Raw genomic sequence first — 12,616 nt, 5'->3', positions numbered from 1 at the left:
CATTGTAAGCAAATCGATAGCGGGCAGTGGTCCGAGATGGAAAGGGGGTAGATCTTGATCTCTCTAAGTGTGCCCAGCATACTTTGATTGATAAAGATGTAGTCCAATCTTGAATATGTGTGCTGTACATGAGAGTAGAATGTGTAGACTCTAGTCTGTGGACACAGGGCACGTCAGGCGTCCTGTAGACCTAAGTGGTGTAGTCTCTGTTTTATATGCAGAGAAGGTGTCATTTTCGGATCTGTGTGGGTGAGTGCTGTCTAAGTCAGGTTGCCAAGTGAGAGTAAAATCCCCATTACAATCGTTGGCCCTTCCCCATAATGGTTCATTTTGTCTAGCAATGAGTTGAGAAAGCTTGTTTTGCCCGTATTAGGCGCATACATAGCAATAAAGGTGCATAGCATGCCCCGCAGTGTACCATTAACCAGGACTATCCGTCCCTCCTTATCTGATTGGACTTCCAGTGGTTGGAATTTCGTCGAAGTATGACATAGGAGTGCCACTCCCCAGTGCTTAGTATGCGCTGGCGATCTATAAATAAGGGAATACATTTTGTGTTTAAGCCTCAATTTGTCAGGACTCTGGAGATGTGTCTCTTGTCTGTAAGGTACTTCCCTACCTTTTGCCTTTTCTACGGGGAATTGAGGCCCCTGACGTCCACGAGGCTATAGTAATTACCATCTTATCAAATGGGACTCTCTCCTCCCTCTCCTAGACCCGCCATAGTGCGCCCCTGCAGCAGAAAGATCGTTAACATTATCTTTATGTGCATACCGTAGTGGATATGCATCTGCCATAGTGCCCTTACGTCGAGTATGTAGGTAATGCCACCATCGAACCCCCTTCCCTGCCCCTCCCAGCAACTTGAAAGAAAAAAGAGAAAATATCCAACCTCCAACAATATCAACAGAAACATATGTCGAGTAGAAGATGGTACCCCGACTGGAGGTTAAATCACCCACTTGGATGGATTGGTGGATGGCGTGACCAGAGCTCCCATCCGCGCCCGTCTCGGGGGGCTTCTCAGTAGCTCAGGTTGCCGTTAGCATCAGTCTCAGCTTCTGGGCGTTGTCAGAGTTTCCCAATCCCGGAATCTTCCAGGAGGCGTAAACCGGCATAGTCCCCACGTTGCATTGATAGGCCCCTCCAGGCAGGGGACCAAAGATCGCAGCTTGTGCAGGTGTGTTAGATCAAGAGACTTGACATAGTTCTCACTTGTGGTTTCCTCTTGAGGATTTGGACCACTTCGCTGATGAGGAGCAATTTCGGCTAGACCCTTGTGAGGTGCCAGCTGCAGTTTCAGGTTCAGAGGTAGGGAGGCCCAACAAGTCCAGGCCTTTCGTGAGGTCAGTTATGTGGTACTGTTTGCTATTAAATTCGAAGCTCCGGCCAAAGGGATAATCCAACGATACCTAACTTTGTCATCCCAGAGCTTGAACGTGATGGGCCGGAACTGCTGTCGCCTTGCTAACGCCATGGGTGCCATGTCTTGATAGATGCTGCAGGTGTGCCCCTGGAAGGAGATTGAGTTATTTTTCCTAGTGGCTGATAGGACTGCCTCCTTCCCCTTATAGTAGTGGAATTTATCGAGCACATCTTTCATGCGTTTCCGTTCTCCGGCTGTTGGGCCTCCGACCCTGTGCGCCCTCTCAAGCTTGATTTTAAGGACCTGTGGGCTGACGATTTCTGAAAAAAAGGCCCTCTAGGAAAGCTTCTAAGTCGGGTCCTTCCACCCCCACCTCCAGGGCGCGGACCCGCAGGTTGTCTCTTCGTGCCCTGTTTTCAAGGTCCTCCGCTTTCAGTTGGGTTTGGTGCAGTTGATCCGGTAGGGCGCATACTGTGTCCTGCATGTTGGAGGTGCATTTGTCTACTTCCTGGGTCTGTTCCTCCAACTCCACCAGTCTGACCCCCACAGAGTCCACATTCCGCTGGAGGGGGGCCATTCGTCATTGAGGTCACTTTTCAATTGGTTGATGGGGTCCTTAATGTCCTGGTTTAGTTCCTTTCGTAGCTCCGCTTTACAGTCACGTAGGGAGGTCATAAGATCCACTTGGATGAAGGCCATGTTGTCGAAGCTGTCTTCAGAGTCTGTTGATAGGAGTTTATCCTCTAGGGCGAAAAAACGGGAGACCCTGGTCGTGGCTTTGGTCACCGTTTTCTTAGGCGGCATAGAGGCGAGGCCTACGACAACCACGCCCGCCGCGTAAGAACTCTGCTTCTTCGCGTCCCCCTCAGGCGACCTGTGTGATGTCAGCGGCTCACAGCACTTTGCTCCCTCTGCCCCTCCGTTGATCTCCACGTACTCCGAACGCTCTTCTCCCTACCGATGCGGGGTCTGGGGTGGCCCAGCTCCTCAAAACATGGTCCTCAGTTTCACGTCCTTGGGTTATGGGTCACATCTCTGCATATCACCCGCCTCGGCCACCGTCGGATGTGGCTATGAAGGGTGTCGCCTCCTCCCGGTGGCCCGCCACCCACCCAGGCCGCCTCGCAACGTTGTCGCTCCCCCTTTCGCTGATGCCTGTGGCAAGGGTGCGGACGCGTCAGAGGCCCCCCCCCTCCCCCGAGGGCAGCACCGCCTCCATTAGCGGGGGCGACCGCCAAAATCAAGTCGACATGAGCTGGCCTCACAATCGCTAGATGTTAAATTTGGGCTCTCACAAGGTCTCCAGTGCAGTGCGTGGCCTCCCGGGAAGGCCTCAGGCGGCTCTCAGTGCTTGATGTGCATGGAATATAACACACTGGTTGCGCGCCATCTTAAAGTCAGGCAATGGCTATCACACCCTCCCCATGTTCGCTCGGTTTTCGTTCTCCCCCTTTGCAGTGCAAGATTAATCTTCCTTGCCCCTCTCTGCCTGCGAGGCGTGCCCAATGGAGCTGCTGGACAGAACTCCTCATGCACCCGAACACCACCCGAACTCCGCATACCTCAGGTGGCCGGCCATACTGAGCGATCTTCCTGTGCGCTGCGGGTAGCAAGTAACTGCGCCTCTGTCCTCCCGCACTGTGCGGTACTATCTGATGGGAAACCGCTCCCGCGTTGATTTAGGTTTCGCTGTACCCGCTGCACGGAAGGGCGCCGATCCCACCGGGCGCTGTATCAGCTCACAAGATGGCGGCCTCAGGCACGAGTGGATCCAGGGGCGCTCCAGCGCTGCTTCACATCCGCCTTATTTCTGAGTCTAGCGCTTCGTTCTGGGGCTCCTCAGACACTTTAGATGTGGGGCCGTCTCTCGTCTCTCATTGCCGCTGCTCCACTGCCGTCTTGCGGCTGATATCTCCCCGAAACACTGGCCCGGACCGGGAGCCGAGACGGATTACGTCCGTTTGGCCATCTTGCCCGGACCCCCTCCCCCCCCCTCCCTTCCCCCCTCCCTTCCCCTCTACCCTCCCCTCCCCTTCCCTCCCCCACCCCTGTCGAAGTATTTTTTGAAGTGTACCTCCTAGTGTGGCAGGGATGTCCTCCAAGAAGAAAGTTTGTAAGCCATGTGGCACCTGTCACAGACAGAGGTCAGTGAGGGACCCGCACCTTATGTGCCTTTTGGTGCTTTGAGCGGGACTATGACCCCAAGGCCTGCTACAACTGCCGTGCCATTCACCCGAAGGCCCTGAGGGAGCACTCCCTCATGTTCATGGCAGCTCGATGTGCGGCACCGCAATGATCATGATCCCTGTCAAGAGAAAGGTTCCGGGAGCGGTGTCGGTGGAGGAGCCCGAGGTCGTAGTCACATTCACAGTTGTTATACCATTCGTGTAAGTCCAAGTCCCACATGAAGAAGAAGTTGAAGCATGCTTCGACTTCACCTTGTCCATCGGCAGACGAGGCAGCGTTGTCACTCAAGGGCTGTCTCCGCAATTGAGCCAGCGTATGGGTCGGCTCCAGGCTTTCCTGAGTTTCCGGGAGCTGATGCGACCTCCGCCCAATTGAGTGTTTTATGAGGCCATGCACCTCATCTTTGGGTGGCCTGTTCTCTCTGCACAAGTTCTGGAGGGGCCCCTACTGGATCCACGCCGACAGCTCTGGCACTAGTCGGGTCCCAAGGATCCTCTGATGGATCTGGATCGGCACTTATCGTACCACCTGGATCTTCCCCAACACCAGTCACGCTCCCAGTGCCATCTCCATTCTCATCCCCAAATCAGACATGGAGCCTGAGGGGCGTCGTACAGAGCCATGGCTTCCAGGCCAGAGCCTGAGTGCTATTTTTACTTGCTTCGTCTTGGGGACGATTGGGAGGGGTCACTGGACGCTGACGAATACCAGCCTTATGAAGTACAACTGGACTGGGCTGAGGATCTGTGTGAAGCCAGTGGACTGTATAATTCTCCAGATACTGCCATCCTTTCTCCCCCTACTGTGACTATGGAGGAGGGAGCTTAAAGAAACTGGGTTTTTGTTGCAGTCCACCCTGCCCCCCAAAAACACCGTGTTTTCCAGGTATGTGTTGCAACTTTGACTGAAGTGCACTGGGTTCCTGCTAATCAGGTACCCATTGCCAGTGTTCTTTCCCCAAACCAAGACAACTGGTCGCTTAATTCCCAAGTCACCAGGCCTTTAGCACCTTTGTAAGTCCCTAGTAAGTGGTACCTCTGGTACCTAGTGCATAGGTACTACAGATGATCACTAAGAGGTGCAGCATATCTTGTGTCACTGTAAGGAGCCCAGCACCAAACGCATACAGACTGCCACTGCAGGCTGCGTGCCAAGGTGCTCTAAAAAGTTAAAACACAACCTGGTACTCTCCTGTGTGCCATGCTCCCTAACACTGCATGTAATATTTGTGAGTTACCCCTACAGCAGGCCTTACAGCCCTAAGGCAGGGTGCATTATATTACATGTGAGGACATATCTGCATGAGCAGATATAACCTTGTGCTGGCCAGCTCAATTTCTGACAGTACAAATGAGCGAGAAGCTATATTAATGTATATGCTGGGCTCTGGTCAAAACGAGTTTCCCAGCTACATTTTGGCTTCACTGAAACTCTTCTGTCAAAGCAGCAGAGAAGGGTCCTCCACCCGAACCTGTCAACTCGACGCCTTCTTGCGAGGAAATTGAATGGTGACAGTTCATAGCTATCTCCATTCTCACCGAAGCCTGTAATGGTATTCTGGCAGACAGGCGTCCCTCCACCAAGACGGTCTACGCCTGCTGATGGAAGAAATATGTAATTCATTGTACAGAAAATTCTATTGACCCTCTTTCTGCTTCCCTTTCTGATGTGTTGCTTTGTATTTTGATCCTTGCCCTACAGGGCTCTGCTCTGGGCACCCTGAAAGGGTATCTTTCGGCTTTGTCTGCCTTTCTGAGATTGCCAGACCAACCCTCCATATTTAAATCACATAGATTCCTGAAAGGCCTTGTACGTATGTTCCCATCTGCCCCTTTCATTATGCCTCAGTGGGATGTTAATTTGGTTCTCACTCTCCTAATGTGCGCTCTTTTTGAGCCCCTCTGTATTTGCCCCCTCTGACTACTCACAATTAAAACAGCCTTCTTGGTGGCAATTACATCTGCCAGGAGGGTGAGCGAGCTGCAGGCTTTATTGTCCAAGCCTCCCTTTTTGACGATGTTCCCTGACAAGTTGGCTTCCCTCGCACAAGTGGTAATACCATTCCATGTGGGAAAATCTACCACTTTGCCCACTTTCTACGCTCCTGCACATCCCTATAAAGAAGAGGAGCGACTCCACCGTCAGGACCCATAAAGAGCATTGTAGTTCTACCTTGATCGCACATAAGAGTTTCAGGTGGACGACCAACTTTTCATGGGGTACATTGGAGAGAAGGATCTGATGGTGCAGAAGGGTACCATCTCCTAATTGTGGTCCTCTGCATCAGCATTTGCTACGCACTGGCAAAGACGCAGCTTCCTAAAGGCTTAAAAGTGCATTCCACCAGAGCTAAGGTTTCTGCCACTGCGTTGCAATGTAGAGTCCCAGTCCTGGACATCTGTGATGCGGCAATGTGGGCATCACTTCATACATTTACCAAGCAGTCAAGTCTTCCGGGACGGCCATCTTGGCCGCTCAGTCCTGCATGATTTTTTAGTCTAAACTTGTCTGCCATCCCTCCGGGGATGGTATTGCTTGGGTATCTATTCAAATGTAAAGAATCGGCAGCTATATGTCTCTATCAGATGAACAAGTTACATACCTTCCTTAACACCTTATCTAGTAGAGACATCATATAACCACTGATTCCTTGTCGACCCACCCATGCTCCCCACACTACAGGCAGGTTTCTAGGTTCAGAGCCCCAGTTTTCAAACACACCAATGTCATTGCACTTCTTGGCTCTGCGCTTGTGGCGTGGAAAGTCGTGAAGAAAGTAAATGAGGTCAGCAGGCCAAGGTAACACCTAGATAGGTGACACAGGCATCACTTCTGGTGCCCACTAAGCCATGCAAAGCCGACAGAAGCCACCTACCGGCGCAGGGGGTATTGCTCGAAGAAAAATCTTCTAGATCCAGTCTGATGCCTGGGAAATTCAGAGGTAAGGAATCTGCGACTAGATAATGTCTCTACCAGATATGGCATTACCAAAGGTAAAATAAATTGTGCTTCAAAGAAAGGCCTTCTCTTGGCTCTTCTTTTATGGAACTCATAGAATTTTAGGTTTTGAAAGATGTTCTGCCTTATTCTCTATACATTTGGAAATGTACATGCCTGCTTATACTCAAGCCTCGGCACTATCTGCTACCCTTTTTAATATCTACGTCTCCCCATTGGCAAAACTAATTAAGAGTTGTGGCCTCACGCTGGTGTCATACGCCGATGACACTCAGCGGAGTGTCGGTAACCCAGGCAGTGGATGTCATGGCAGTGGAATTTTCGAACTGCATCTCGGCTCTGATGGCCTGGATGAGCTCTTAACTTTCTAAAACTGAATACCTAGAAAACTGAAGTATTAGAGTTCGGTCATAAAACCTCTATCTGGAACCAGAACTGGTGGCCATCTGCAGCCGGGGGCTGCCCAGTACCAGTCATCAAAGACAGAAATCTTGGCTTTATGTTTGATAAAGAACTTGACCGGGCGGCTCAGATTAATCAATTGTCATCATCTTGCTTCTTTATGCTAAAGCGCCTCAGAAAGATCCTCCCGTGTATCCCCGTCCCTTTGAGGAAAACAGTGATAATTGCCACAATTCTCTCTTGAATAGACTACGGCAATGCACTGTATTTAGGAGCGGGGGTTACTCAACTGGCTAAACTACAATCAATTCAAAACGCGGCAGCCAGAGTGCTGTTTAATTTACCTAAACATCATCCTACATCTTGCGCGTTAAAACAACTCCTCTGGCTTCCGGTACGGCGGCCTATTGAGTTTAAATCACTCTGCTTGGTTCACAAAGCTCTTTTTGGCGGAGGAACAGAGGACGTGAAGGCATTGTTTCCCTGCTATATACCAATGCGTGATCTAAGGTCGGCCACTCTTGGGTTGGTTACACTTCCCAAGATACAGAAAGTAAGATAGGCAGGAAAACGCTTCTCCTTCCTTGCAGCTAGGTTATGGAACTCAATTCCCGCTTACCTGAGAAAGGTAACTAACAGAATGATGTTCCGGAAAGAAATCAAAACCTGGCTTTTTACCCTACGTTAAGTTTTCTACGCATTATGGTTTGTTTCAGTTTTCCCCAGCGCCAAGACGCCTCGGCAGTAGTGCGCTCTATAAGTATTTTCATTCATTCATACTGGCATTTCAAGTAAATTTCCTCCAATTTTTTTTATAGTCTAGGAGTTCTCCTGGGAACGTATGACCTTTGCACATTCTCATGAGTACTTGAATATGAAAAAGATTTTCATACAAAGAACTATATATGAATTTATCTATAAACTAGGAAAATATATTTCCCTGTGAAGAAAGACCTTTCCATATACCTTCAACAGTTTTGGCGCATTTCCTTTCCCTTCTCCACACTGAAAACAAATTTGCAACTACCCATGACAAGAGTGGATGGCTAATCCTTTTCAGAGTTGCCAACTTTGTACATTTTGACTGTGTGTGCTTTTGGGTATTGACTAACTTTGCCTCGTAACCCTGGTGAAGTCGACCAACCCTTCATCTCTGATCACTTCTGGTCACAAGGAATACTCCACCACACTCGTAGAATAATGTGCAAGTCCTCTTACAAGTGCAAAATCATATACTGCAGATTATGAAAATTCATTTGAGTTTTTGTTTTAGATGTTGCACATAGGTACACTGAGCATCTTTCAGACCCCATGTTGATTCTAATCATGCCATGTCCGTATTAGGATTGTATAAGAGGTAATTACTTGAGTGTTATGGATGTTTTCTAATTCACACGTTGCATGGTCGTATAAATGTGTATATAAAAATACCAAACAAAATCTGTAATTGTGTTGCATTGATCTGGGCTCTTGGACTTGCCTAAGACAAATATTTTATGTCCTCACACCAAATGCATGCTTGCTTTCAACAGCCAGAGAACGGATCAGGCTCCGTTCAGCCTTCACTTCTGGGCAAGGGAGTAAAAAACCGACCTCCTCCAGTAAAACTTCCATCCAATCCAGGAGCAAACTCTTCAGGTAAATGCTTCTCTCTGGTCTTTGCAGTTATCCTCTGTCTCCATGTCTATTCTTCTTAGATTCTTTTCCAGTACTTCACAACATCCCTATCCCCACCTTCATTTGTAATCCAAGCATTTCCGGAAAGATGGATCGAAATTAAATGGCAATAATCTGTGAGAATGTATCAATTTTATTTAAAGGCCACACTGCTTATGAAATTGACCTTTCACCGAAGATCCCCCGAATGAGCAGTTAACCATCTGCTTGAAGTGGCCTTCTGTCATCACTGATGAGTTCAGTGTAACGACATCTACTCTAAGGGTTCCAGACAGAGTTTTGAATGTGGACTAATGTACTCCCTTTGTTCAGAAATTGGGAGTAGAATGGTTTCCAAGTGAACATAGAGGGTGTATTTTTCAACATTTTACTACATATGATTTATAGAACGTTAAACATGTTGTTGGGCAGATTAACTATGAGATACCTACCTTCGTTATGAGGGGTCATAGCTCAGTTATTGGTTGTTTATTTTATATCTTGGTGTTTTAGGTCATACATTTAGGTGGGGGGGATGTTAGAGAGCTCCCATAGTGACCACAACCCTCTTGTGTTCACCGCAGTCGTATCGGATGCATATATGAAAAAAAGCCTTGAGAGAGGGTATCATAGATATGATCATGAAAATTTGTAAATGTCATGCATCACTTTTCTCTGGGGAATTTTGTAAATTGCACTAAGATGTCACTTCTAAAGCCGGTTTGGTCTTTGGACCCCTTAGGCTTGTTTGATACATTCTGCAGGCAAGCTAACTAAAGTCTTTAGAAAGCCCTGTAGTATAAACCTAGAAATAGTATTGGAATTGCTTATGGCAAGTTGACATATAAAGTGGGTCTGGAAAATAGGAAAAAAGAAATGTGTAAAGAAACCTGGAACAGACTTGATATAACCAGCAAACTAAATGTAAGTAATGGGTTTTGAAAGGTGATGAACTCAAACACATTCAATAAACCCCCTGTACATACACTGTGCCGTCATTTTAAAGCAGAACAGTAGGTCACCGATTTTGAGTAAATGTATTGCCCCCATACACTGTATGCGGATTTATATCCACATACTATCTCCATCCAGTTTAAGTTACGTGACGTGGAAGCCACCATGAATAAAAGTCCTTCTGATAAAGCTCCCGGCCCAGATGGGGTACCAATCTATTTGAACAAACCCATTGTGGAATTTCTGGCCCTACTGACTACTAATAACTTAAATGCAGATGCAAATCAGGGTTTCCCCATTCTTGGTTTCCTGCATCTATAGTACCTGTTTTTACAAAATCTGCCGATTTTCTCTCTTGATTTCACAGTAAAAATTGTTGGCAGAATAGTTTGAGAGAATTTTACCTTGGGTTATGAGAAGAGATAGGACCAATTGAGCAATGCATCAATTTGCATTTCTTAATTTTATGGTTCCAAATTTGGTAGGATTCATAGATTTAAGAAGTGCCTTTGATGGTTTCAGTTGGTCCGAATTCTGGGGTTTGCTTGAGAACATGGGGATGAAGAGGGAATTAGTGGATTTTGTTTGTGCACTGCATAATAATTTGTCACCACTGTGCGAATTTGTGGTCAAAGCAAGTGCACTAACTATTGTAACCTCGCCAGAGGTGTACCAAAGGGTTTGCATATTAGCACCTACGTTATTTCTTTCATGCGTCAGCAGTCTGACTGGTTTTATAACCGAGAAAGGTCAGGATTTGCCTGTTGTGCAGAAAAAGTCCGCACCACCGTTGTTCCATGCAGATGATCCCGTGTTTTTTATCCTGTACCCACTACGTTCTGAAGATGCCTTTGTCTCTTTCATGATTCATGGCAATAAACTTATTTCTCTTCTACTAGAATTATATAAAAGGGTAAAGTGCCTCTTTTTGATATGGTCACCCCCATTATCTTTGCTTGGCATTTGATGCAACTTTGACTGAAGTCACTGGGTTCCTGCCAACCAGGTCCCCAGTGCCAGTGTCCTTTCTCAAAAATAAGGTACCTGTGCAATTGTTCCACAGTTGGTACGCCCTTTACGCCCCTTTAAGTCCCTGGTAAAGGGTAACCCTAGTGCCTAGGCCATGGGTACTAAAGAGGGTCCCTAGGGCTGCAGCATGTATGGTGCCATCCTAAGAGAGACACTACCAAACTCATGTGACTGCCATTGCAGGCTGCATGAAATAGCGCAGACAGAAGTGAAAACATTGCCATGTCCCCAGACACTGCATGCAGTATATGTAAGTCACCCCTGCAGCAGGCCTTACAGCCCTAAGGCAGGGTGCATTGTATTACAGGTGTGGTCATATCCGCGTACACTATAAGAAAAGTGGTGTGCAGTTCCTCATACAAATAAAGTCTAAAGTTCCAGGGAAAGGAATGTGCTCCAGTAGGAGCACGGGCCCTCCCACGCTCAAACGGGTGTCATGCTTCATCATTGGGCTAGCTCCTTGTCGGGCCGGCACTGCAATGCCCGACGGGCAACCACTAGAGTGCTCTTTACCAGAAATCTTTTCTTACCCCTTTGGTGAAGTGAGGGTGTGTGGGCTCAAGTGTGTGTAGAGTGGTGATGAAAAGTGAGTAAAATAGGTTTGGGGATACTCTGAGTCAATCTATTTAATGAATGAACCCGCTAACCTAATTAAAAATATCTGTGCCGACTTGGATTATAATAGTCCTAGTTAGACTAGTGAATGAGTAGGTCTAAATGGTCAACCTGTTTCTCACCCAAATATGTCAATTAGGATTTTGAATCAAGTCTAATTAGGAGAAAGCAGAAGGAATACCTATTAGCTTCTTGAGACCTACCGAGCCTTGGTAGGTCTCTCGGCAGATGCCACACCGCATCTGAGACACTACTTCTGCCTTCTCTTCATGGGGCTTAATTGAATACCCTAATTGGGCTGATCTTGACTTGTTTTCAGGTACAAGTACTACCACTTGACTTTCTTTGTGACTTGTTATCCTGACTACAGTATTTTCCCTTACTGAATCAACCACATCCTTGTTTAGTGTCAACATACATTGATGGATGCATTTCTTTATCCGGTAGGAAGAGGCGTAGGTGTTTTGATCTAGGTCATGTGTCTTAACATAAATCTAAAAGTGAAGATTCTGCAGCCATCAGGAACAACATGGCGAACAAGCGTAGCAGGTCAACAGGAAAGTGGCTCGGGTTGGGTCAAGGTCAGCTGAATCAGCTGTTCTGCATATGGGGCTAGCTTCGCTGGCTCATCCAAAAAGTAATGCTGGCTCTACACTATCAGACATTGGTCACCAGGATTGTGGGGATTTCTTTTTTGTACTGGACTTTTGATGTTTCCCAAATCCGCAGAAGCATTTTAGAGCCTTTCTACTGGAACATCTGCTGATTGTCAATTTGTAGTTAATATAGTCCTATTACAACGTCTGAAACCCCTTGTCTGACCTTTTCACTAGACCGACAGATTCTACCTCATTAAACTGATAAAAATGAAATCTGTTTCCCAAAGCATTCCAGTACAAACAGAGAAGTCACTGCATTCACTGTATATTCACTAGTGGCTACAGTTTTACGAGGCAAAGACAAAAGATTAAAGCTCATGAATCAGTTATTCATGGTTTTTGGCCAACAAATGGATCGTGAGATTAATCACAGCAGTTCTCCCCTTCAGTCATATTAATAACAACCACCCTCTCCAGAAAGAATGGCACCTCATTTAACCAGGGCTGTATGATCAACAGTATCTTTTTACACACGGTACAGCTTTTGAACATTTACAGAGTAACTACACTTTAATGAAGCATAACTATTACTAGTTGGAATCAGAAGTTGTCAGAGGATCACCAGGGGTCCTTAGCAAGCTGTTCCAGTAAGGCGAGTCTGCTTTCCCATCTTCAAGTGTATGTTTGGATTGATAAATATAATGTTTTGCTTGCTATTTTGATTCAAGCATGTGGATCTATTGAAGATACATTGTTGGAGAAGAAACTGGTTATGTACTTGTAACTATTGCTATCCATTGTTCTTTCATATATTCACATGACACCTTCCTGTCACTATGGTTTAGAGGCT

At 46.9% G+C, this 12,616-nt stretch overlaps 1 protein-coding gene across 7 annotated transcripts in view; it reads left to right on the top strand.

The window, feature by feature from the left end:
* Positions 1 to 12,616, top strand: part of SUPT20H (SPT20 homolog, SAGA complex component) — a 404,514-nt gene that overhangs the window by 247,092 nt on the left and 144,806 nt on the right. For 5 of the 7 annotated variants that reach the window (XM_078657195.1, XM_078657192.1, XM_078657193.1 and 2 more), the window contains exon 18: positions 8,446 to 8,551. In XM_078657195.1, the coding sequence (XP_078513321.1) occupies positions 8,446 to 8,551 (106 nt within the window). The remainder of the gene's footprint in view (positions 1 to 8,445; positions 8,552 to 12,616) is intronic. The other 2 variants (XM_078657196.1, XM_078657194.1) reach the window with 1 other exon arrangement.

Source organism: Lissotriton helveticus, chromosome 8, assembly GCF_964261635.1.
Source record: "Lissotriton helveticus chromosome 8, aLisHel1.1, whole genome shotgun sequence".
Classification (NCBI taxonomy): domain Eukaryota; kingdom Metazoa; phylum Chordata; class Amphibia; order Caudata; family Salamandridae; genus Lissotriton; species Lissotriton helveticus.
Note: the sequence above shows the minus strand (reverse complement) of the source record. Positions and strands in the feature narration are given on the sequence as shown.